Source organism: Podarcis melisellensis, assembly GCF_964234715.1.
Source record: "Podarcis melisellensis genome assembly, chromosome: 8".
Taxonomy (NCBI): domain Eukaryota; kingdom Metazoa; phylum Chordata; class Lepidosauria; order Squamata; family Lacertidae; genus Podarcis; species Podarcis melisellensis.
Window position 1 is genome coordinate 58696295 of NC_138540.1, and position 26888 is coordinate 58723182.

The following is a 26888-nucleotide window of genomic DNA, read 5'->3' on the forward strand; positions in this document are numbered from 1 at the left end:
CGCTTAAAGGGCCGCCCCGACGGCCGCGGCGCGCCGGATCCGCCTGCGCCCTGGCCGGGCTGCTGCTGCCACCGCCGAGCTGGGCGCCAGGATGCGGCTCCCGCCGGCCCCGATCCCCTTGCTCTTCCCCATGCTGCTGTTGCTGCTGCTGGCGGGAGAGCCCTGGGCCCGCCGGGCGTCGAGCCGCGCCGCCGCCTCCTGCCCGCAGCAGCAGCAGCCGCCCCAGCAGCGCCGGCTCAGCGGGCGGGAGCGGCGCGAGATGCAGCGCGAGATCCTGGCCCTGCTGGGCCTGCCGGGCAGACCCCGGCCCCGGACGCGACCCGCCCCGACGGGCACCAAAGCCGCCGCCCGGCAGCAGCAGCAGCGGCAGCCGCCCTCGGCCGCGCCGCTCTTCATGCTCGACCTGTACCGCGCGATGGCAAGCCAGGACGACGACGACGACGGGGACGACGAGGGCAGCCCCTGGACGCCGAGCTGGGCGAGGAGTCCCCCGCGGAGCCGGGCCGCCGACGGCGCCGACACCGTCATGAGCTTCGTCAACCTGGGTGAGTGAGCAAGCGAGCGGGGAGGCCCTGCCTACACAGCTCCGACGGCACTGCGATCCGATCCGGCGCGGCGCTGCTCTCGAGGAACCTGGCATGGGAGAGCGGCCGCCCTCCGACGCCAGGGGCTGAGAGCCGAGCGGTGGGCGAGGCCGGGGTGGGTACAGGGTGGTCTGCAGCCGGGGACCAGTAATAATAACAAAACCCCTGAATTCGGCTACTGGCATGGAGAAATAAGGTTTTGTTTGTGTCAGGACGACTGGCTCTTCTTGGGTGCTTCTGAATTCCTGGGCAGAGGTAGCCCATTTTCTGAATTACAGTACTGAGGGGGAGGGGGAGGTAGGGAAATGAATTATTATTTTGTTCCTGGATCCAGCTGAGTTACCTTCGGGTTCTAGTCAAAAAAGCAAGTAGATCCTAGAAGCCGGAAGTCTGCCCATCCTTGGCCTCCTCTAGGGTGTGCAAAGGGCCAGGTGGAATTCAAGGTCTGCAGACTTTAGGCTGTGCAAGTGACAAACTGAGAATGAAGTAAATTTGCACCTTTTGGGAATGTGCATAGGATTGCAATCTTGGTGGCACGGTGGAGCCCCACAAAATGTCATGACACTTCATTCCCAGACCGACTTTGGGGAGGAAGCCGTTTGTTGAAAGGGATGGATCCATGGGGTGGGAAAGCCCTTCACCCCAAGCAAGGCAGTCCACCCAGCAGTCTCTCCACCAGACCTGCATGGGGCGGGAGGGAGACTGACAACAAATCTCACCCTGAGAAGAGAAAGCAGACAGGGCAGCAAGGTGCTTTCAGGGGGTCCTAGAGGAAACTTAAGCTACTCACTGAGCATTGGGGTGAGGGAAAGCACCAAATAAAGGAAGCAAACCTCCCTTCACATGATTCAGGTACCACCTTCCAAATGTGGGGCCAGCAGGAATCACCTATTTCCAACAAATCTTGCAGAAAAAATTGGGGAAGGGGGAAAACGCACACGTCACACTCCATTGGCAAGAAGAGCAGGGCAGAAATGTGATCATTAACAACAACAGCAACAACACCCTTGCTGTCCCAAGTTGGAATAATACAGTAAATGAAAGAAGCCCCCCACAGGCAGAGTTGGCCAACTTGAACAAAATATTGGGGGAGACAGGTAAGCCCCCCAACATAATCACATGATGTGGTGTATTCACACCCTTTGAATGGCAATACCCATCAACTTTGAAGGGGGTGTCCTGGCCCCTTCAAATATTTTATGGGGTGTGTGAAGGCCCCATAGCCCTGGGAGTTGGCTCCTACAAGCATCAGAATTTCAAGCATGGGGGGCAGAGATAGACTGCATGCATTTTTATTCAAGGTGAAGTCTTCAGGAACTTCCCTACCACTTGATGGCTTTATTTTGGGGAGGTATATCAGTCTGGGTGGCAGAATTCCAACTTGTCTGTACTTTAAGGATTATAGGACTAGTCCAGATTCACAATCCATCTTAGGGTATAATGTTATTTGGCTGTTTGCAGCCTGGGGGTGGGGAGCAAACAGCCGGTCCTTGAAGGACCACTGTGCAGTCCATCCAGGAGCCAAAGGGGTCCTGTGGCCACCCTGTGCTACATCTTAGTACAGTACATTCAAATGATTCTCTCCCTCCAACTCCCTGTGTATAGACTAGCCTGGTGCTTTTTGCCGTTGTTTTCTGCATTCTGTTTTTTTATGGGGATGTTGAAGCATGCAGCCACATCAGGACCAGCATCCTGATAAGCTTGGTGGCTTAACTGTGCTGATTGCGCCCTGCCCTGCCCTCATGCACATGTTGCCCCTCTGTAACTTGCAGGTGGTGGTTTTTAGCAGTGAGTGACTGGTGGAGCCTGGGTGGGGTGTTCTCATGGTGAAATGTAGCACAACTGCCTTTTATCACAACTAGGAAGAGCAATGTGGCCAAGCCAGAATGTGTTGGATGGAGAGCAGGGGACTCAAGGGCTTCTTTGCCACCTACCGCCAAGCATCCCTCTTGATGGGGGTCACTGCTCCATCAGCACTCGAGGGCAAGAGGGAGGACAGTGGGGTGGCTCAAGCATTGAGAGCCAAGGTGGGGCTTCCCCTCTGGCTGGACCAGGATCGCAGCCTTGTGACACTTGGAGCAAAGATTCCAAGGAGTCCCATTGCAGGTGGCAAGCAAAGAGGCACTGGAATCCTGTTGAGCCAGTTCTTGTGCCTCTGAACTGCTGACTTACTGAAACTTGGTTGTGTGAGCAGTATATGAAGCGGCTGTTCCTTAACCTGCATCCCTCATGTGATACTTCAATTTCGAGCTGGCCCTCTCCTGAGGGTACGCGGTAGGTAACAATTCAAGAACCGGTATGAAATAGATGCAATCAGATTGAAATGTCTAAGTTGGCCTGAAGGAAGCAGCCTTGAATGGCTTCTTTCCCTCCCAACCCTGTCCCATTAATTTATGTGAGACACAATCCTCCCCACATTCATTGTCCAGCAGCACAGTCAATCCTGGGGCAAATCTGTGGGTGCTTCCAGGTGGGCCTTTATTCTGGGATGGGGGGTCCCTGCTCATGCAAGCTATTTTGCAGCACCCACACAAGGTGGTTGTTATTAAAATGCCCTATTACTGCCCTATTTAAACCATTCAGCATTGCACGTGAATGCTGCCCATAGTATTGGTTAAAGTGGCACAATCCTGGTCTAGCTTTGCCTATTCTGCTCCTGCTCTTGCCAAGCAGTGAGAAAAATAGGGTAATGATTAAAAGGCCCGCCTTGGGTGACAGAACACAGGCTCTGATCCAGCTCTGGTCTTGCATTTGCACATATTAGCATTCCAAATACGGGAAGTGGGGGTTACACATTAGCATTCCAGATACTGGAAGTGGGGGATACATATTAGCATTCCAGATACGGGAAGTGGGGAGTACTTCTCTTCCTTCTCACTGCACCCCACAGCGGGAATCCCGCCCTGTAGCTGGTGCCAAATCCCCCAAGCAATACTAGGAAGCTAATTAAAGCACATATCCTAATTAGCTTTGAAGTGTGTGGGAAGAATCCACATAAGAGGCAGGTGACATTTGTAACTGTGGGAAAGGTTGATGGGGAAACATTGGTGTGCCTTTCTGTGGGTTCTGGCAAAATAAAGGAGGGGAAGGAAGACATTGGGCCCTTTTAAATGTTTTTGGACTACAACACCCATCATTTCTGGCCAGTTGCCAAGCTGGCTAGGGCTGATGGGAGTTGTAGTCCAGCAAGATGGAGGGCTGCCTACCCCTGTTTTAATGGGAGGGAGGTGGTGCAAGCTCCCAGAAGTGAGAGGTCTATTATGAAGGGGCTCTTGCGCTCATAAAGACTATTGTGTGGAGGAGTTAGCCGAAATGCACAAAGGTGCTTGCTTTGTGTGCAGAATGCACAAGAGGCACCAGCTTAGGCCTCCGGAGGGAAATCTGCATAAATGGCTTAGAAGAGGAGTCCCGCTCCCATCTGCCCCACCAAGCTCAGTTTTTCCTTAGCCAGCCTCCACCTGCCTACCTTCACACTTGCAACCTCTCCAGGTTTGTGGCACTGCCTGCCATGTCTCAGTGTTGCTCTTGCACAACTAAGGAAGGGAGAAAGAAGGGGACAAAAGTAGACTCAGTTGGTTCTGCCTGTTGTTGGCTCTAGCACCACCTACTGTTGACCTCCCTGTCTTCCACTTTACCAGTTGCAGTGGGCACTAGCTGTCACTGCTAGCGAGCATGACCATGTTGCCAACCCTTGACTTGGAAGTTTGCTGTGCATTTCCCCATGGAAAGCAGGGCAGCTTTGTGCCTACCTGCCTTTATAGTCCACCTACTGTATAGTCCACTGGTGTACCTGGAGCATTCAGAGCCTCAACCGCTACCTGGATATATCCAGGTGCAGACTCCAGTCTAGCTGTGAACTTAGTCTTCAAAAGGAGCACAACCCCATCCAGAACAGGTTGTACTCCCAATTGCCAGTTTGTCACCTCTGTCTTCCCCAGATTAAGTCTCACTTTGTTAGCCCAACACTTCAAGATCTCCACAGCTTCCTGTGAAAAGTACCTTTGGGAGACCTTGGATGACTGGAATTTGTCGTGTAAGATGAATTGCATTTAAAGAAAAAACCCCCAAACCCCTCAAACTCTACTATTCATCATTTAGCAAAAAGGAAGCCACATCTACCCTTTTGCCAAGTTTGTGAGGTGATGCAGGTTTGTAGCAGTTTCTGAGACAACACAGGTTCAAGTCTTCCCACCAACTGGTGTTCCTTTGGCTATCAACACAGTGGCTTGTTCATCTGGCCAGAATGCACAGAGGGCTGTAGCTCACTCCAGCAGTACCAGCAGCATTGCACTTTCATCGTGCAAAAGGTCCCAGGTTCAATCCCCAATGGCATCCAGGTAGGGTTGGGAATGTCCCCTTTCTGAAACTCTTGAGAGCTGCTGCCAGTCAGTGTAGGCAATATGCCTGACTTCCAGTAGGCAATAAGGCAGCTTCCAGTGTTTGGGAAGGGAATAAAACCACCCTCTTACCCGAGACCATTAATGAGATTGGTTCCCTGCTCATATATCACTTGCTGGTTTTTAGGGTTTGGAGTGCTTCGGGAACAAGTTGGTTGCTTCCCAACAGGCTCCTGCCAAAAGGTTTTAACACACCGCAATTTCACACTCTACGTGCTCTGGAAACGTGGGTTAATTTTCTTGATAACCATAATTAGTGGGTTTTATCTCTTCATGGCTTACAAACCAGCTATGCTCACCATTGAATGTTGCGGGGGGTGGGGAGCAAATTCTGATCACGGACTAGCAAAATATGTTAGCATAAATTTAAGTAACTAGGAAATAGAACCAACTTCAGCCTCAATTTGTTTGGCATAATTTGTTCCTGGTTTTTAAACATTCCAGAATTCTTGGAAGGGAAGGGGCCATAGAGAAAAGGATTGAAGAAGGAAGGAGAAAGACACAGATATATTTTGGAGTTCTTTCATAGACACGAAACTTGCCCTTTCTTTTGTTTGGTGAAAGGCATTGTATATCTTGTGGTGCTGACGGCGTTTCAAAACAAAAATGTTAATAATTCTATACTACACCTCATTTCCATTGTTACACAACACCACTTAAATAGGCTCAGGTTTTTTTGTTGAGCAGATTCAAAGGGGAAAAAATACGCCGACATGAGACATTACCCGTTCTAATGAATTTCTCTATCTTTCATACTGCCTTTTATGTATGGTACAAATAAAAGATGCCAGTCTGTCCACGCCTGTTCAGTGCAGGGCGAGTTCATCTTTGGTAGCCTCCCAACAAGGAAACATATGGGAGGCCTCTTGCACCAGAGAAATTCTGAGGACGTTTTAAATTTAGGATTCTCGCTAGCCGCCCTGATTTCCAGCGGAAAGGGCAGCTGCATTGCGCTCCCTGCCTCAACCGCAAGAGCTTTGGACCAAATGCCAAGAGGAAACTGAGGTTGTCTTCTGGGAGTCGCTCGCTGTCCATGGCGACTATTTTTGGGCAACGCAGAAAGCTTGGGGGAGCCACCCAGTTTAATGGCTTGCTTATGTCCTAGGAATGATGGAGCTGGGCCTGCTGCATGGGCCTTGCCTGGGCTCTTGGCAGCCTTGCCAATAAAGTCTTTGGGCACAATCTTGGGAATTTCACCTGCACAAGCACCCCCTCCATCCAGAAAAGAGTGGGAGTTTGCATCTGCTTCCTCGTGGCTGAATTTTGCAATTGGATAATCAGCGGTTGCTTCTGCTGCCATTGTGGGTGGAGCTGCAGCTGCCAATAATCTTCCTTCTGTCAAAGCAGTGCTGTTGCCTCCATAGCTCAGCAGAGTTGTAATTTGAAAACAGCAGCAGACTCTTAAAAGGCCAGTGAGACTGCCTAAAAACTGTGGCTATTTCCTCAACTTCCAGGAATTTAATATCAATCTATCTAAATGGATATTAATGTTTAGTGCTCTTTCTCTAGAAAAAGAGGTGCCGAAACTCACTATGAACGCTTCTCTTGTTCTCTTATAAAGGCAATGGTGCCCACCTGAGAGGTGCCGGAACTGAATTCCAGTAAGTTCTGGCTCGAAAAAAGTCCTGTTTGTGTTCTGTATTATATATTTAATATATAATATCCAAAATATATCTGTTTCTCAGAGAGCAGCACGTAGAGTGGCATGCAGTTCTGGCATCAGCACCTGGGCTAGTTTGGGCATTCCTGGATAGGTGCTGCTCACTGTAGTGTGTGTGTGTGTGTGTGTGTGTGTGTGTGTGCGCGCAGATAGGCATATACGCAGTTACAGGTGCTTGGTTTTTTGGGGTTTTTATTGTTCTTTAAAGTACAGTATCCTTTCCTACAACAAAATGATGCTTATTCCCAAGTAAATGTCTTTAGCACCAGGCCACTCTACTTTTTTGAAGCAAGCTCTACTTTATTCCTCTAGCCATTGTGGTGCTATGATTTAAATGACTTTACAATGCAAATCTGCCCATACTCAAGACTTTTTCTTCTTTAAAAAAAACCGGGCACCACATTTTTCTTCTTGTTGTTTTTCTTTTTGCTTTGATGTACCAGGAAGGTAGAAGCAATTGTTCTGTGGTGTTTGTGTGTGTGTGTGTTAACAGTGTGATTTTCAACTGAAGTAACATGCAGGGTCGGTTAAAGCCATTAAGTCCAAATTCACCTATTTGTACCACTGGCTCAACCCTTCCTCCTTGCAGGGTCCAAACTCCTGCCAAGCTATTCTACAGCTTCCCCCCACCAGTGGAAGACTTGGGGCTCTCAAATTTAGCAGCACCCTGTGAAATGCTAAAATTCGGGGGGGGGGCTCACGCTTCGTTCTACATCTTGTGGGGGGGCCGTCGTTTTTAACATTTAACAGATGCTTTCCTAGCCTTTTCCTGTGCACATGCACTAACTATTGAGGGGGGAATCTAGCTTTCATGCAGTAGTGCTGCTGATATTAAGCCCATTCAAACACTTTTGCCCCATAGCTGAATGGGGATCGTTGTTTACCTGCTTCGACATGTTGAAACATTTTGGCCTGATGTACAAAGAAACAACTTGTGAAAGTTATCCAATGCTAAAAGCTTAACAAACTGCTGGACTGGAGCCCCGCTTTGAGATGGAGGCCCAGGTTAAACCTCTCTCCAACTCCAGTTGAACCTGGGGACTTTTGCTCTGCCCCTGAGCTGCAGTGCTGCTTATCCGGCTCATCTCCCTGCTCAGTAGTTGGAACCCTTGAACAATTAAGCCTTTGAGGGAGGTCTGGACTTCGGCATGCAATTTTAAGGTTCACATTCCACAGAGGGCTGGCATTTTGTTCACTCAGCAGGGACAGGGCGGAAGCTCCCAAGTATGACAGTGATGGCCTCCCTAGTTCTTTATCCTGGCATTTCGAGGCAGACTGCCTCACACCATGGAGACCCCATGCAGCTTTCGTAGTCTTCCAGTTTATGAATTTGTGGTGCACTTGGGTCATTTTGGACTCTGGTTTATTGCAGCCTCCCCCTTTAGATGTTCCTGCATATTACTTCATAGTGTGGCAAGCCAGTGCTTCTGCTTTTGAGGCCACAAGTATCCACCACCACGTCTTGTGGCTTTGAATTCTGCATTATCCCTCTGTTGTTTCCACCCCACCCCCTGCCACTGCCAAGACTCCCTTGTGGCAGGCTGCTCCCCCCCCCCCAATTTTCTGACTGTCGCAATGGCAAGGAGTGGTACCAGACTATATTTGAAATAAACGGTGAACAGCCCAGAACAAAGTAGTGCAGCTTTTGGATTAAACCCACCTGCTGCCTCATCCTTTATAGTTAAGAGGGCTCCACCTCAGAGGCTCCCAGACAGGTAGCTGCCAGTTGGGGTGGGAAGCCAGGCCCAATGTCTACAGCAGGTGCTGTTTCTGCTCCTGGTTCTTTCAAAGCCTGAGGCTGGCTAGAGTGACTTCTCTCATACCCACAGCTGAAGGGTCTCCTGGGAAAGCATAGTGGGTGTTTGGCAAGCTGGCAGGCAACGTGGTTGCCTCTCAGAGACAGTGTAATTGCTGGCTGGTGGTCTTCAGCTGTGCTTCAGCTGGATTTGGTCTGGCCTCTTGTTTTTGCACATAAGGCAGGGGAACAAACCTCAGTGCAGATAGCAGAGGATTATGGTTGCACTGATTAAGTGGGAAAAGATTCTCCCCACCCACAAGAGAGAAAACTCTGCCCATATTCTCCACATAATGGCACACAGGAAGCTTTTTTTTTTTCAAATGCCAATACTGGCAACTCCTAACTTCCTTGGGATCCAGGCCTCGAAGGAAGCCGAGAAGATTTTTAAATTTCTGGAGACCAGCATGAAGAACGAGGGAGGATGGGAAGTCAGGGGCAGCCACTGTGGTGTCCTCCAGACCTTGTTGGACTCTCAACACCCATCAGCCCTGGCCAGCTTGGCCAGTGGTCAGAGATGAGGGAAGCTGGGTTGCCAAGAACATCTGGAGGGCACCACGTTGGCATTCCCTAAGCTAAGGAGGCACGTTCAGCTGTCTGGGTTTTTTCCTGTACCACGTATGGAATTTTTGATGCTTGTTTTTTTGTTTGTTTAGATTAATAAGGGTGAGCTGGAAAGCATGTGGGAAATGTGTGGTAAGAGGTTGGAAGCCAAAGGAATGGTATTCAGTGGTCTAGCGCTGCTATGAGAAGAAACCATGCAGGAAATAAACTGAGCTGTGGAATGAAAGAAAACTTGCTTAACCTGTGTCATGAATATCCCTAGGGCCACTGGCCAAAGACATTTTGCTGTTTATGGGCGAGGGGCAAGATGGTGCGTCCTCACCTGCCACCACTGGAAATGGGATCCTTAACCCCGGGGGTAGTGGTGTGGGACACCACATCCTCCACTGTCTTCAACTGAGGAGGCACAGAGCAAGCCCATCCACTTTCCACACTTCAGCATCTGTCGCCTGAGGCGACTGCCCCATTCTGCCTTATGATAGGGTTGACCCTGAATATTGGAAAGCTAGAGAGGCCCTTTATAGGAAGAGAAGTTCAGGTCAAGAAGCCTCTTCTTTTCTATGTCTGCTCTTGGGAAGATGGGCAGCTCATCATGGGGGGCCAGATACATCTTTGTGTATGTACCTCAAAGTACCTGTTAAGTCGCAGGGGGAGAGCGAGAGAGATGGTTTCTGCCCATGAAAGTCTGGTTGTGTAAGCAGCTTATATAAGGCTGGGGGGCTGAAGTGTTCCACACTCCCCCTTCCAGACAAAGTATTGCATTCGGCTTATTTTTTTGGCATGGATTCTGATAGATAGAGTTCTTTCTGCATCTCATTCGAATATATTTTAAGACTTCAGATTCTTTATGTGGTTCGGTGTGCCAGAATTTCCTTTTAATTTAGTGTCCGAAAAAGGCACATGGACCACTCTGAGGCAGCAGGGACTAGTATAATTACAGTGGAGGTGTAATTTATAGAATAAAATGACACTGACACACACACACACACACACACACACACACACACACACACAGCTGAAGCTAAAAATACCTTGAAACTGGCAGGGGTGTAAAAGACGTCCTGTGTGCAGACCTGCAGAGATTTTTTTGTGGGGCATGCTGGAAGATGTAGAAAATAAATATACTGGAATTATCTGCAGAAATTGAAAAGGTGCTGGAAGGGAGGGATGGAGTTTTGTTTGCGTTTTAATGAGAAACTACCTAGTTTGCACTTCTCAAACCTATATATGAACTGAAATACAATTAGCTTTCAAAATTAATACTTGGTCAGGAGCTGATGCTGTTGTGGAGAAGCTTTTAGTTCAAATCTACCCTTAGCCATGAAGCCCTGGTTTTGGGCCAGGCTCCTCACAGGGCTGTTGTGAGGACAAAAAAAAGGGTGCTGCCCTTGGAGATACAGTGGGGCACAAATATGAGATGATATTAAAAGCACACTTAAATAGAGCTGCTGAGAGGGGGAGTTTCCACTGAGAAATCAGTGCCTATCTGCTCCCCACCCTGCATTCCCCAATTGCACTGCAGACAATGGTGGGGCACAGAACAAAGCCACCCGGGGATCTCTTAAGAGGTGGGCCATCATTGGGGAGGAGCAGGTAGTCCTTTAGATACCCTGAAATCAATCTATATGGGGCAGCCTTCCCCAGCCTGGTGCCCTCAAGGTATTTTGAACTACAACTTAAGGTTACCCGGTGTCCCCATTTCCCATGGACAGTGTCCAGATTTACAAATCAGTCCCCTGACAAAATCCATCTATTGGAAGTTGAAAAGTGTCCCCGGATTCATTGAAAAAAATCTGGTAACCTTACTACAACTCCCATCAGCCTCAGCATTCTACAGTTGTGCTGGTTGGGGCTGGTGGGTGTTGCCTGGAACATCTGTAGGGTACCAGGTATAGGACTTTAAAGGTGACAGCCAGCTGTTAGAGTGGGCTTGGAACCAAACTGAGAGCCGATTTAGATGACAAAGGAGTCACATACTCTGAGTAGCAAGCTCCTGTCAGCATCCCGAGAGCTCCATTCTGCATCAGACATTAAAAAAACCCACCCACATTATTAGGCCAACCAAAATATCACAGAAAGAGCAGGCAATCTTTTGAATTGTTCAGAGCTCAACATCAGGCCAGATAGTAAACAAAGCAAGTGGGGGAGAACATCTTAGCTGATGGTAACAAAAGAATTTGCTTTCTTTAGCATCCAGCCTAATGAGCTCTGGGGAACTTGAAACTAGGTGTAGTCCTAATATAGATCTGAGTTTTTTGTCTGGACCAACACGGCTAACCTTTTTTTTTTTTTTCTGTGCCAGCTGCAGCTTCTGAACATTCTTCAAAGGCAGCCCCACCTAGGGCGCAGTGTGGTAGTCCAGCCCAGGCTCAAACTGAACCATGATGAAAGCCTGTGGATGCTCCCACTCCCCACCCCCAATCTCACAACAGGACAGTAAAAATGTGTGTGCGTTTGAGCAACACGAGAGTGCTACTGTGCTCAAATCCTGCTTGCAGATTTCCCCACAGGCATCTGGTTGACCATTGCAAGAACCGAATGCCAATCTAGATCTTGGCTTGATCCAGCTGCAGGCTCTTCTTATGTTCTCATTGAAACACCCTCAGCACTCCCAAAATGTTTTGGCTGCTTCCTTTGCCTGTGGTGAGTTCTGCCTCCTCCTCCTCTCCTTCAGTGGCAGCAGAGTTGCCCATCCCTCTTTGCCAGGCCCAGACCTCTGGCCAGGAAGAGCGCTGTGTCCGCATCCGCCCAGGGTCGGGCACCCTGCCAGAGTCGCCTTTATTTTCTTTAAAAACAAAATGAGGAGTTTGTGGTGAACCCAGTAGCTGGAAGGAATGACTTTTAAAAGACAGAGATGCATAATTAAAATCTCAGCATTCTGTTTGGGAGAAGGGCCCTCCGTCGCTCACTCCCCTTATGTAAACATCCAGCCTGACATGATGATCAGAGTTAACAAAAGAGAGTGGAAAATATGAAGCAAACACAAAAGCAATTAACATGCCAAATAACATCAAGCTGTGTTTTCTGTAGCCTCAAACTATTTTGATTTCATTATTAAAGGACACAGTCCTAGGACTTTCCATCTAGCATGGTTTTATTAGCAAATGATTTAGAGAAAGATAGCAATGGCTAGAAGCTAGGAATTGGTGCCGTGTCTGTAGAGTACACAGCATCAGGGTTTTGGTGCTGCCAGAGCATGGACCTGCCTCTCCTGTGCCTCAGTAGTACCACACAAGGGCCTCTCTGCCATGCTGGAATGGGTTCAGAGTTACCTTATCAGAAAACTATAAGTCATATCCATTTTACTGCATTTTAAAAGCCATCTATCCACCTCAAAACATATGCAGGTAGAAACAGCATTGGAAGTGGGTTTGCATGTAGCTGCTCCAATATCATCATGAGCATAAATCATCAGTGTCCAATGCAAAGGATGCCTACAGGGGTCTCAAAATTTCCATTTGTAAAGGCAGGGCTAGGTGGGATGTCCTTGGTCACCAGGTGGATTAACCTTCTGCTGCAGGTGTCAGTGTAGGCTCTGTTCTCCCTCTCAATGTTCCTTGGTTGTCTTTCAAAGCATCCAGTGTCTTAGGTTGGTGACTTTTGCTGGCTGCTTCCAGATGGGTGTTTATTGTGGGATGGGTGCATCGTGCATGCCATCTTTTTGCAGCACCCACATGGCATGGTTGGCATCAAAATGTCAGCCCATAATCCAGATATCCCCTTTCCATGGAAAAGTCAAAGAGTTTTTAAAAGCCTGTTGCCAAGGATCTGTTTGGGACATAACAATGGCCCATTTGCAAATTAAGCCTGCATGGAGACGCCCAGAGTGTTTCAGAGCAGCAGCAAGTGATTATCAGGATCCCCCAGTGTAGATGAATAATTGTCATCATCAAGCATCCCTGAAAGGCAGTCCTGAGAGAGAGAGTGTGTGCGGGCGCGGGCGCACACGCACACACACACACATGTTTGTTTGTTTGTTCTCTTTCACCTTCCAACCATGAGAAGCTTATGGAGTATGGCCCTCCCCCAGGCTTGGTTTCCTTGAGGAAAGCAGCCACTGGAGGCTTAGGGTGTTGAAATATACTTGGAAACTCAGTACATAACAGGTATTTTGTAATATTTGTGGTTATTTACAAAGGCACAGGGACGCGGGTGGCGCTGTGGGTAAAACCTCAGCGCCTAGGACTTGCCGATCGTCAGGTTGGCGGTTTGAATCCCCGCGGTGGGGTGCGCGCCCATTGCTCGGTCCCAGCGCCTGCCAACCTCGCCAGATGCAGCTTGTCACGCTGGCCACGTGACCCGGAAGTGTCTGCGGACAGCGCTGGCCCCCGGCCTCTTAAGTGAGATGGGCACACAACCCTAGAGTCGGACACGACTGGCCCGTACGGGCAGGGGTACCTTTACCTTTACCTTTTTACAAAGGCACAGATGGGATATAGATGGAGACACAGCTTAAACTCTCCAACAACAGACAGCCAAAGTCCACTAGGACCCATATACCTACAGGACTGCCTCTCCTGGTATGTCCTGTGGAGGACCTTAAGGTCCACAAATGACAACATTTTGGAGGTCCCAGGTTGCAAGGTAGTTAGATTGGTCTCAACTAGGACCAGGGCCTTTTCAGTACTGGCCCCGACTTGGTGGAACGCTCTGTCACAAGAGACAGAGGGACTTGACACCTTTCCACAGGGCCTACAAGACAGAGCTGTTCTGCCTGGCCTTTGGTTTGGACTCAGTCTGACCCTTGTGTTTCCCTCCCCTTATGGTTTTGATTTATGGGCTACTTTTAAAATGAGGCTGCATTTTAGATTGCATTTTAACCTGTATTTTAAATTGGGTTTCCCCCCTCCCATTAGGTTTTTTACTGTAATTTTACTGATGTTAGCCGCCCTGAGCCCGGCTCTGGCTGGGGAGAGCGGGGTATAAATAAATTTATTATTATTATTATTTATTTATTTATTTATTTATTTATTATTTCCACATCAGATAAATCAGTGAAATAAAGTAGGAGGAGAATAGTGCTTGGATGTACATTAAAAGATAAAAATATTTGCCTAACCAGTTTTATTGGGTCAAAGTGCATTGGGGTGTGAAGATGTATGCTCTTAACCCTTTGCTTTTAAAAATAAGCACATGATTGCTTTAAGTAATAAATCCCAGAGAAGTTATTGTCTAAGTTCTTGCCCTCACAACCCTCCATCCTGCCCTGGCAGTTGGTTAGGAAGAAGCATTTCTAGGAAAAGGGGTTCCCCTCCCCTTTCATTGCAGAGTGCCTCAAAGCTAAATAACGTCTCTATTAAACTCCCATAATCCTGTAAACAGATGGGAAAGAACATGTGGGTTTGGTTTAGGTTTGTTTTCAGTGTTTGCAAAGTACTAATGAACTTCATTTACAATCCCCAAGGTGAGAAATGTTCTCTGGGTGCCTGGCCTGCAGGCACCATTAGTGGCGTAACAGCATTTTTGGGAATGTGCAGGAGGCAGGTCTCAGCCTGAAAATAAAGGGCAGATTAAAGTAAAGAGTGCATCTGAGCACATGAAGGTTGCCTTTCCTTTTAATAATCATCATGAGCTACACACACACACCCCATGGGGTAAAGGTATCTAACCTTCTATTCTGGCTTGGCCCCCAGAACTTCTGTTTTTAGAAATTGCCCATGAGTGCAAAAACAGTGTTTTTACATGCTCCTGTGCTTTATAATATGGTCACATTCTTAGATGCAGGGGTGGTAGTCTGGGAGCACACAAAGCTTTTGAGACTGTCTCCTCACCCCCTGAACAAATATAAAATTGAACCCATCCAACTATCACTGCCTTTGCTTGCTTTAATGCCACCCTTCAATTAAAAAGTCCCAGGGCAATTTATAGTAGGTTACAAAAAGGCAGCAAAATGACATTAAAACGATGTTGCCAAGAGGAAAGGGCAGCACGGAAAACAATCAGAGCAGAGATGTTAAATGATCAGAGAGATCAGAAAGCCAGGAGAACTAAAAATGTAGTTGCCAAGTGCCTAAAAATACGGCCAGCCCAATATGTTTTGCTGCCTGAGGCAGACAAGATGCCTCCTCCACTTCACCCCTTCGACTAGCAGCTGAATCTTATTTCAACACTAGCTGTAAGGCAGAGACCTCTATCTCATATGGCTAGCTTAGGGGTTGCCAGGTAAGCAGTGTGGCACATGCACAAGTGAGCCCTGTCCTCCAACATCTCCTTGCTTCTTGTTCATCACATTGCTTGGCCAGACAAATGCTGCAGAGGCAACACCCACATGTGCCGTGGGAACAAAGCAGCAATGCATTCACGTACATGGGGCCAGCTGGAGAGTATGGCCTGTGCTGGCTGCCTCTCTGCCTGCTCACTTGGCCAGGGGCCTTTCCCAGCACTGCCATGTATGACATGGGAGCAGAAGATGACTAGGCCAGCTCAGCCAAGCCCATATCCCCACCAGGAGGACAACTCAAGAGGAATAGCTGGGATTCCTTGGGCATGGAGAAAGTGGGTGGAGAGAAGTTCTCCCTCTCCCAAAACACTAGAGCTCGTGGCCGTCCAATGAATCTGAATGTTGGAAGATAAAAGAAAGGACTTCTTCATGCAGCACATGGTTAAACTGTTGAACTTGCTCCCACAGGAGGCAGTGATGGCCACCAACTTAGATGGCTTTAAAAGAGAATTGGACAAATTCACAGGGGAGAGGGCTATCAATAGCTATGCTCCGCATCAGCAGTCAAAGGTAGCAATGCTTCTGAATGCCAGTTCCTGGAAACTACAGGAGGGGAGAGGGCTCTTGTATTCAGGTTGTGCTTTGGGGCTTCCTGTTGGGCCATCTGGTTGGTGCCAAGGACACCTTTTGGATGCCAGCAGAAGGTGGGAAATGCTTTGCTCAGGTGACAGACCTGCTTCCCGGCTTGAGAGGTTTCTGTCAGTGTAGCTGAGATGGCTAGAAAAACAAGGAAAGGATAAAGTGTGTGTGTGTGGCTGGCTTAAGCAGACAGCTCCTAAACTTGAAGATGTTTGTCAGACTTGGAAATAAAAACAAACACAAGCAGTCCAACCCCCATCAAGTTCTCTCTGCCTCGGTTCCCTTAATTGGGAAGGGAAGTATTCCTTTGGAAACCGCAGCCCACCCTAACCTCTCCTGGCACGTCACAGACAGTCAAGCCCTTTTCATACACCAAAAAGGGGGGAGGAAAGCAGCTGTTTTCTCCCAGCTAACCGCCAGGCCTCTGCACTGCTACTTAACAACCACTAAATTCCAGGATGCTAAAGTGCCTCCCCCAACCTGCTGCTCTCCAGATGTTTATCTGGGGAGCATCAGGTTGGCAAAGGATGCCCTATGGAACGCTAGGGAGTGCAATTCTCTCCTAATTCTCCTGACCGCTGAACTGCTGTGAGCTGAAATCAAGAAAGGTACTGGAGGATCTTACTAGTGTGGCCTGAGAGATGGCTTTCAGAGGTTTTCTTTGAAAATAAAGTGGATCAATGGCATTTGTTCTTGTACATCCTTTGTTCCCCTTGCCAGGTTTTGAGAGCCAGTTTCATGGGCGTAGCCAAGGGGAGGGGCAGGGGGCAGCTGCCCCCCTAAATCAATAAAAACCAATAAAAATACATAACTAACTGAGGTTCTGCCCCCTCAAAAGGCCTGCCCCCCTAACAAAAATCCTGGCTTCGCCCAGGGCCAGTTTTATTCTGTTACTCCTATAGCGTGTGTTATAGATTAAGAGCTTGCAACCAAAGGAGATTCTGCCATTATTTTATTTTATTATTTTAATGCTGCATCTCTGCAGCTGTATCTATCTGTCTTTTACCATATGACGACTGTGCTTCTAAGACATGGAAGAACTGTGAGACATATTGATTAGTCAGGAGGGGAAATTCCCTGTGAAAAAATGTGACCCATAACTTCATGATGCTTTACCTCCCTCCTTAGGAGGAGGACATGTGTTTTATGTTACATAGATTGACTCACATCCATTGCCTTTGCCACCCTCAACCCTCAGTCACAAAGTTTTCAGAAGGCATTTTCTCCTGGCAGATTGGGTGTGTGCTAAACTTGAATGTATTTTAAACTCAGTAAATAGAGCCAGAGCTGTGTAGTGGTTAGAGTGTTGGGCTGGGACCTGGGAGATGGAAGTGGAAAGCCCTACTTACCTGTGAAGCTCACTGGGTGACCTTGGGCCAGTCACAGTCTCTCACCCTCACAGGGCTGTTGTGAGGATAAAGTGGGGAGGGGAACAACCACCTTTAGCTCCTTCGGGGGAAGATGACATAGAAATGTAGTAAATAAATAAGATTTGAGTAATGTGGAGTGAAGGCTAAAGTGCATTCCAAGCATAGCAAAAGGACAGCATCAAACTGTGTAGTGAAAATTAATAAAATAAATCACCTCCTTTTTTTTAGTTAACTGATATTTTATTTGGCTATTTTATTAAGATTTTACTGGTGTTTAGCATTCTGGTCTTTTAAATGATCATTGCATTGGTTTGTCTTTAAATGTATACAACACTGTGATAACTATGGTGGCTTGCTTACTATGGTGGCTTGCTTCGTGCCATCATGCAAAAACCTTCCTTTATAACCAAGCCTTTATCCTTTAGCTATCTGTGGCCTTTTAGAAGTGGGTGGGATATTTTTTATGTATTTCTTTCTGCTTTTTTTTAATGTATCTATGTGGGTTTTTTTTGTCTGTCCTCAGTTGTAAGTCACTTTGGGTTGCACCAGGCAAGTTAAAGCGACTTAATTCCGTAAACAACAACAATAGAGAATGTGGCTTAAAGATGTCCCAATAATCCATGTGTTGGGGGTGTGTGCGTGTGTGTGTGTAATCATGTCCCAATTCTTTCCAGTTGAACTAGATTGGGACATCTTCCACCAGAAGCCTTATTGGAAGGAATTCAGGTTCGACTTGACACAGATCCCAACAGGGGAGTCTGTGACAGCGGCTGAATTCCGAATTTACAAGATGCAAAGCTTCAGTTGGCATGTCAACAAAACCCTTCATGTCAGCATATATGAGATTGTCCAAGAACATTCTAACAGGTACAGTAAGAGCAAACTAACTTCTGACCCAGAACACACAACTGTCAAACCATGGGGACTAATAACTGTTCGACATTACAATCCCATTGGAGCAGGAGTAGGGAACTGCTTGTAGCCCAAGGGCTGAATTAAACCCCAGCCGAAACATTTGCTGAGTACCAGGTAGGGTAAGGTATTTGTGGGTGTCAGGGTTTCAGGGAGAGAAGAGCAGAAGGGGGAGGAGACAGAGAGCGAGGGGGAAGAATCCCAGAGAGATGAGGAGGAGGATGACGATGACCAAAGGTCGTCCATGAGTCTGTCCAGTGAGTCAGAGGACTCCCAGAAGGGAGCCCCCCTGGTCAGACCAAAGGGAGGCCAAGGGGGAAGCAGGGAGGAGCAGGGGAGCGAAGGGAGAAGCCCCAGTAGGAGTTGGACACAGGAGCCGGCTTCTCAGCCGGAACGGAGTGAAGGGGGTGGAGTTACCAGGGTGTCAGAGGGAGCAGAGCGAGAAGGAGACAGGGGGAGGAGATCGGAGCAGGACGCTCAGCCGGAAGGGGTGGAGAGTAGCACCGGGAGCAGTGTAGCGGTCGAGAGAAAGGTCAGAAGCAACGTACGCGCGCCAAGTTCAAATGTAGAGGCGCGCGGAAGTGAGGAGAGCCCTGGGGAGGAGCCCGGCCCCAAAGCGAGAAGGAGGGGGGCGGAGGCATCAGAGGATTCAGCCTCGGGCGAGTCCCGGCGAGGGGGAACCCAGGGGGGCAGAAAGACCCTGCGGAAAAGGAAAGAGAGGAAGAGGTGGTCCAGCACAAGCCTCTTAAATTGGTGCCGAGGCGGTACAGATTCAGAGGGTACTTCAGCGGTCTAACGTTACAGACGTAGAGTCACAAACATGGAATGTAAACGCAACCATGATCTTCAATAAAGACTTTCTGTAAATAAACCGGATTGGAGTTGGGTCTCTTGTGAGCTGGGACCAGACGGGTGGCTCTGACAGTGGGTATGGCATTTTTTAAAAAGCCAAGCCAAATCAAAGAACAAACATCCTCCCAAACACCAATTCCATTGCAAAAGTTTCATCATGAGCCTCACAGAACATATTGGAAATTAATGCAGTAGAAAAAAGCTCATATCCAATTGCAGACTCCCATCAGATACAGCAAAGTGATGATCTGAGGAGCTGGGAGATGGAAGGAGGAGCAGGAAAGCAGTTTCTGGATGCTGCAAGCTGAAGGTGGATAGCATTTCAGGCTCATAGCAGCATCCTTAGAGGCAGATGCTTCCTCTTGCTTCCTGGATAAGAAGAGAGCAGCTCAGCAATTTTATGCCTTAATCAAGTTGGGAAGCAGTTCCCAAGCCATGCCTTGCATGGCAGCATATGTGGAAAGTTGTAGAAAGTCTGGCTTTGCAAAAAAAAAATGCCCCAAAATTGCCACAGTAACTGGGATTGGCATAGGATGATGTCACATGTTGGTTGCCGCAAATGGCCTTGTGGGCTAAATGAGAAGGCCTGGTGAGCCTAACTAGACGCACAGGGCCAAACTCCCCCTCGGCTGCACTTACAGGCAGTATCCCACACGAAGAACTCCTACATCATGTTAGACTGCAAGTAACAACATTCTATTGAGAGTCATACAGGAGACATTCCTTATGGGTTAGGAACATAGACAGCTGCCTTACTCAGTGCCAGATCATTGGTCCATCTAGCTCAGCAGCGACTTTCCAGGAGATGCTGGGAATTGAACCTGGGAACTTCTGCATGCAATGCAGATATTCTACCGCTGAGCTACATTCCTTCTTTCAAATATATACAGTCATTTTTACAGAATAGGAAGTTCATTTACACCAAGTCAGATCATTGGTCCATCTCTCAGTAATGTCCACACTGACTGGCAGGTTTTCAGAAAGGTGACATTTCCACCCCTGCCGGGAGATGCCAGGGATTGAGCCTGGGACCTACTGCATGTAAAGCAGATGCTTGACCACTAAGCTACAGCCCTGCCCAGTATTCTCAGGTCATTCCAATTATTTTAAAATTTACACATACAGATCCCAGAATCAGAATGCAAAAAGGTTTACTAGGTAGGGAGAATACCCTGTGAAATATAGGAAGTAACTTTTAAATAAATGCACCAACACTACAGGTGCACCATTCATACAAATATTAAGTGAACAAATGCAGAAAATAAGAAGTAACTGCTGCAAAGAAAATTTCCTTTACAGGAAATCTTGCAGGAAATCTATAAAATCTTGGGGAAGCCAGATAGTTGCTTTCGCCAACCTAGTGCCCTCCAGATTCCATCAGCCCCCAGATAACACATTCTGATGATGCTGGGTCTGATGGGAGTTGTACCTCAAGTCTTCCAGTGGGGCACTAAGTTGGGGGAGGCTGCCTTGTATCACAGTGTTGTTGTTTCTTTTAAAAAAGCCAAGCATTTTGTACTTGGAGCAGCTGTGCTTATACTTGCTTTCTGCTACTCCAGGGACTCAGACCTGCTTCTCTTGGACCTCCAGGATATCCTGGCTGGGACAGAGGGCTGGCTGGTGTTCGACGTCGCAGCTGCAAGTAATCACTGGCTGTTACACCGCAAATACAACTTGGGCTTGAGGCTCTATGTGGAGACAGAGGACGGTAAGGCTAATGGGATTTTTGATTGATTGATTTTTTTGCAGTTTTTAGGAATCCCATTTTGTGGTAAGAGTTGTTATTATGTTGGCTGTAGAGAACAAGAGGAGCAAACTTGATAAGGTGGTATTGCATACGGAAAAACCTTTTGTTCACGTACGGCTTATTTATTTATATTAAAAAATTGTATTGCTCCATAGCATAAAAAATAACAAATAGATTTACAAAAGTATCCATATATCCAAAAGGCAGCAGCCAGATTACTGGCTGGGGTTCCATTTAGATCTCATATAGCCCCCATTATATGAAAAGAAAAGAAACACTACTTACCAAGCAGCCTAAGCAGCAAAACTCTAGGAAGAAAGAGCAGCTGGCAGGGCAATTATATGAGACATTTGGAAAGCCTTGAGCACCCTTTGGTGGAAAGGCAGGATACAAATTTCAACAGGCAAATAAGATTAAATGTGTAGTCTGATACATATCAAAGTTGGAAAGGCCTCAAAAAATGGAAGCTAACTTTTCGAGGAAGGCAAAGCACATTATGACTATAATCCGATTTCTATCTAGTCATTGAAAACTTGAAAATGCCATTTGCTAACTGCCAAGGAAAGCACCAGAGTCTCTGTGTGCCTGTTCTCCCTTTCTCCCTCTTCGGGATTCTTGTCCTCCCTAGTGGGGTGCCCTGGGCAATGACCCCTAAACAGATTAACACCCCCACCTATTAATCTGATGTACAGCAGTATTAACATAGTGGAAAGGGTTTGTTTTTTGGATTCTGCAGGACAGAGTGTTGATCCTGGATCAGCTGGCCTCTTGGGTCGCCGCGGACCATGCTCCAAGCAGCCCTTCGTGGTGACATTTTTCCGGGCAAGCCAAAACCAAGTCAGAGTCCCGCGTGCAGCCAAGCACCTGAGGAAGAGGCAGCACAAGAAGAGCCACAGCTTCCCGCATTCAAACAGGCTCCCAGGAGCGTTTGGTAAGGAGCAGAAGGGCTGGAGAAGCAGCTAGGGAATTGGCTTAGTGAAGGACAGTCAGAATTCGCCCCCAGGCTGGGCCACAGAGGGTCATTTGTTCTGTCACTCAGGCACATGTCTTCTTCAGATGCAGCCCCAGCATGGACTCAGAAGCAGGCTACTGCACCTGGCATCCAGCAGGCCCTTCAGTGCTGCGAGGTGACTGGCAGGCTGCTAGCAACAAGGGACCTAGGATGCTTCCACCTGGAAGCTTATTGTGGAATTGGGTCTTAAGAAATGAGGAATCAGCCATTGCTTCTTCACCCCAGAATCCTAGGTTGTAAATTGATGCCTGCCAGCACTTGGCAGAGACCAATTCAGTCTGTGCCCAGCCTCTGTCTTTGGAATGAATCTGGATGCAGAGTTCAGGGCTTTCCAGACTGATTTTTTTATTCCATCCCCTGTGACACACAGAACTTTCTGTAGCACCTAGGAAGAGATCTGGAGAATTCTGTTGTGGCTTTTGGGTTGGTCCTAATAAAGGCACTGCCCAGCACTGGCTAGTGAAATATAAACCACGCCAGGTTAAAACGAATGATAAAAACCACAAGAAAGATCCCGATGCAACCAAGTGCCAAGGAGAAAAGCAATTGGCTCGAAACATAAAAGCATAAGCAGACCTCTGCTGGATCAGGCCAATGGCTCCTTTCATCCAGCATCCTGTTCTCATATGGCCAACCAGATGCCCCAGTGGGAAACCCCTAAGCAGGACCCGAGCACAAGAGCCCTCTCCCCTCCTGCAGTTTCCAGCAACTATATTCAGAAGCATTGTTGTCTCCAGCTGTAGAGGCAGAGCACAGAGATCATGGCTATTAGCTCTTTCTGAACAGCCTCAAGGTGGGCACCAACACAGAGAATGGCCAAGTCAGCTGTGCCCCTCAGGCCACACCCCTAATTCAAATCCCCCCCCCCGCCTTGGAACCACTACTAGCGGCTGGTGGAGGGGAACCTGCAGGCATCCATTGTGCTGTTACCTGTAGCAGCGACAGTTTTGATCATCAGGGTGATGGTGTGGGAATAGAGTTCCTGGTCCTGGTCCACTTTACTCCCCCCCCCCCCACCACCAGCAGTTGCTTTAATAATGTTAGTAATGTTGAAAAAGATGCTGGAGACACATTTCCTCTTCTTTCCCATCTATTGTGGCCCCGAGGCTTACCAGGCTCATCAACTGGCTGCTGGGGCTTGGCAGGTAGCTGAGTCCATCAGCTGGTCAGCAGTGCCTGTAAACTCCTTTGGATGCAGCCCTATCTGTGCCTGCCCTAGACCCAACATTATTGGGCAAAGGGCAAGTAGGCACAGTGTTGTTCAAATGGCCTGCTGGGGGGCAGAGGTTGCCCACCACTGCCCTTCCATGGTGCTGATTTCCCTTTGGCTTATTGCCCATTCAGTGAATGATAGAGAACCATTTGCCTTTTGATGGACATTCTTGGTCCTTCCCCCCCAGATGATGTCCACATTTCTGAAGGGCGGCAGGTGTGCAGAAGGCACGAGATGTATGTCGACTTTCAAGAGCTTAAATGGATGGTAACTATTTTAAAAATGTTCTTCTTTACATAAGTCATTTTCCCCAGAAAAGTTAAATATCTTAGCATCACCTTCCCCTTCTTTCCAAACTTTTCAGTCTTTCTGAACCCATTTCTTTCAAAGTCATGGCAGGTTTATATAGAGCATATTTTCTCAGGGATTCCCAAGGTGGCATCCCAAAGAAGTGAATCGCTGCTCCCATAAGCCCAGCTTGTGTGCACCCAAGCACACCCAGACTCCCATGCAGGAAACCACCCCTAACCCACATTGCTGTGGCAGAGTACCGATCTCTCTCTGTATCTCATTCTGATCAGCAACTTACAAAGAAAAGGTGTGGCTTAGATATCAGAAGTTTTGGGGACTCACGTAGATCTCTTAAAAAGAAAAAAAAAAAGACTACCAGTGCAGTCCTAGAGCTAGTAAAGGCCAAGGCTGAAGCTGGCAGTAGTTTCACTGCTCTACTAGTGCCCTTCCCTGTGGTCTCATGCCAGCAGGGTAGAAATGAGCTCCTTCATCCCTTTCAGGATGGATTAAAAAAAAAAAACTAATTTCCCTTCCACTGGGAACAAAAAAAGGGAAATAAAGGTGAAAAGCTGCTGCAGATTTCTCCTGGGTTTGGGGGCTAGGAAAGCTTGGGTCCTTCAGATTGCTCCTCCAACATACCCCACACTGCCCCCAACACAAACCTCGCCAACATTGGGCGGCTGGTGTCTGAAGAGCCAGGGTCACAGACATTTCTGTGGTGATGGGGAAGGGGTCCAGTGGTGCCTGATCTCTCTCCCTGACCTCATTATCATTAACATTTTATTGTTTTATGCATCACCTTTCATGTGAGTCTCAAGGCCATTTGCAAACACACCATAAAAACTAAAATGGTTTCAAAACAGTACCAAAAGACTCCTGAGGCAGAGATGTTTTTACCCAGGTGAAAAAGCCTCTCAAAAGATAAATGTCTTCCATTGATTCTGGAGGGTGCAGATAGCAGGTGCCTGTTGTATCTCAGTGGAGATGCTGTTCCACCCAAGAGGAGCAGTCACACTGAAAGCCCTGCTCGGAGCTGCTGTGGAGACAGCTGCTGATATTTTGGGGACTTCAAGCAGAAACTCAAATACAGCAACCAACTGCACCCTAAGATTGAAGCCTAATTTTAGGAAAACTGGTAAAGTCAGAGAGTTCTTTAAATGCCTTTGCTGCAGGTAAGCTTTTTTAGCCACACCTTCTCCTAAGTCATTTTGCTTTGTTCTTCCAGGACTGGGTGATTGCCCCGCGGGGCTACTCCGCTTTCTACTGCGCAGGGGACTGCGCTTTCCCTTTGGATTCCTGCATGAATGCCACAAATCATGCCATCCTCCAGTCCCTGGTCAGTGTCTCCGCATGGCAGAGGGCACCTTGGAACAAGAGAGGCAAGCTAGAGGGGATTGTCTGTAGGTGTTGGGGAAGCCCATAGCTCAGGAGCAGAGCAGGTTCAACCCCCAATGGCATCTCCAGGTAGGGCTGGGATAAGACTTCCGTTTGAAATCCTGGAGATTTCCTGCCAGTTGACAGTACTGAGCTAGATGGACTTTGAGCAGCGTCCTGTGCCTTTCTGATCGGAAGTGGGGTGCACCCTTGTTCCACTATTCCCCCTAGGTCAGTAGCTTTCACTGATGCCTTTAGTACACTTGGTAGTGTAGGGAACTGGGTTGGGCTGGGCAGTTCTCTCTCCTACAGCTTGCGGGCCAGGTTTGATGAATGAGAAGGGTTGCCCACTTGACAAATCATCTGATGTCACAATGACATCGGGAGATTTGGTTGTGCTTTAATTATCTGTCCCTCAAGTGCGGCAGATGCTCCAGGTCCAGCCTTTCACTTGCAGCATCTTCCCTCCTGTGTTAACACCCCTCACCCAAAGCGTTAATGCTCCCTTCAACCCCAAACCTGATCATGTCTTTCCTTTTCCTGGCTTTTTTTTTTAATTGCAAAGAGATCTATAAAATGCAACCACACACCTGGCGTATAGTTTGGCCCTTAGTGAAGCTGAAGCATAGATGCCATGGTGGCCTTCCTTCTTGCAGCCCTCAGGGAATTCTGGTGCCTGGTGGAAATGCACCTGGTGATGTATCTTTGGACTGCAACTTCCATCAGCCCCATCCAGTAGGGCTCTGGCTCCAACTGACTGGGTTTCAAAACAATTGCCCCAGTGTTTGCATGGGCAGGGGACAAGTCAGGAGAGGCAGAGGGAGCAAGCTTGTGATGCTGTATCTCTCTCACCCCAGCTACAAAAGCTGTTTCCTATGCACAAAGGTTGTTTTCTAGCTGAAATGAGTTCACTTACTCTCAGGACCCAGTGCAACCCCAGAGACCTCATACATTGGGCCTTTAGACAGGCAATTGAGCATGAGGCCGTCTTTCCCTGCAAAGCAGGTGCTCTCCAATCGGTTCTCCCCTCTGTTGCAAGAGCTTCTTGTTCACATCATTGGAGGGGGGAGGCAGTTCCAGGTTGCATCCTGATCCCTCGAAAGGCATCGTGATAATCCCCCACTCCCCTTCAGCTGGAATTCAATGGGATAAAAGTAGATGTGCAGTGGAAGCAGCAGCCGCTGCGATCTGACTTCCAGCCCCTTGATAGTTGCCTTCCAGCGATGGTGCCCTGAGAGAGGCTCCAACATAAACTGCAACTCAAGCTGCCAAACGGTTTTAAATAAATATTTTTGCCAACGCAGACAAATAACCTACTCATGGAAATTGATGCCTTTTCTCCGTATAAACAAGTGCTGCTTTGAAGTTTTTTCCTTCTCCAAATCAAGATGCTAGGGTGGGGGGAGGCTGGGGGTGTGCACATTCAGCCTTTGGACCTCGGGGGCTGGTTACTCAACGCTCCAACCAAGCCGGACAATTTCCGATGGAGGAGAGCTCCAATGACTGCATCTCCCTTTAACTCCATTTTCAGGTTCACCTGATGAAGCCTGAAACAGTCCCCAAGGCCTGCTGCGCACCCACCAAGCTCAGCGCCACTTCCGTCCTCTATTATGACAGCAACAACAACGTCATCCTCAAGAAACACCGCAACATGGTGGTCAAGACGTGTGGCTGCCACTGATGCCTGGGTGGACATTGGACTGCTGCATGCAGGAAAGAGGCAGGAGGGAAGCCCTGGCAGTCTGCGGGCCCTGAGCACCTGTTGGAGAGGAAGGGGACTAAAATCTTGCCACTATGCAGTAAGTGAAGGAGTCGGCTCTTCCCGCCTGACCTTGAGCTGACACAGACTCAGGCTGTTTGGCTGGAGGTCAGTTGGTTCACATCCTCAACTAACTGAACAATCCCCCACAGAGGAACCTTTGCCAAGCAAACTAAAACATGATCTGGCTGCACACATAGGCCTGTTTTGTATTCTGTGCCAAAACCCCGCCCAGTTCCTGCACTGTAAATTAAATTAAACTTTAAAAGCCATGGTAGAGAAGCATGCAAATTAGGATGCCCTGTTTGTACACTTTATTTCATCCCTGACATTTTCAGGGCTTTTGAAACAGAAGGCAGTCTAAAATCTTGCAAGGAACAGCGTGTGCAAGCCTTGGTCAGTCCAGAGAGAGGAGCACACTTGGGGAGTGTCGCCCTTGCCCTTTGGGGATGCTGGAGCTTTTCATAAGTCCTTCTGCACATTATCAGATCTCTCTTTGGCTCTGCACATGACAGCCACACTTTTTTTGAAACCCTGAGGGTCCCAAATCTCAGGCTTC

At 48.1% G+C, this 26888-nt stretch overlaps 1 protein-coding gene and 1 long non-coding RNA gene across 2 annotated transcripts; one reads left to right on the forward strand and one right to left on the reverse strand.

The window, feature by feature from the left end:
• The first annotated feature begins 76 nt into the window (after positions 1-76).
• Positions 77-26522, forward strand: LOC309376480 (bone morphogenetic protein 8B-like). The gene is made up of 7 exons (XM_081922881.1): positions 77-545; positions 17844-18036; positions 20493-20641; positions 21417-21611; positions 23093-23172; positions 24422-24532; positions 26102-26522. The coding sequence occupies exons 1-7, from the start codon at positions 92-94 to the stop codon at positions 26249-26251; spliced, it is 1332 nt and encodes a 443-aa protein (XP_081779007.1). The 5' UTR covers positions 77-91; the 3' UTR covers positions 26252-26522.
• Positions 12077-20585, reverse strand: LOC309376506. Its single transcript, XR_014171226.1, has 2 exons — positions 20474-20585; positions 12077-12912 (listed from the first exon to the last, which is right to left on the reverse strand). It is a non-coding gene; the product is annotated as an uncharacterized lncRNA (long non-coding RNA).
• Positions 26523-26888: the final 366 nt, after the last annotated feature.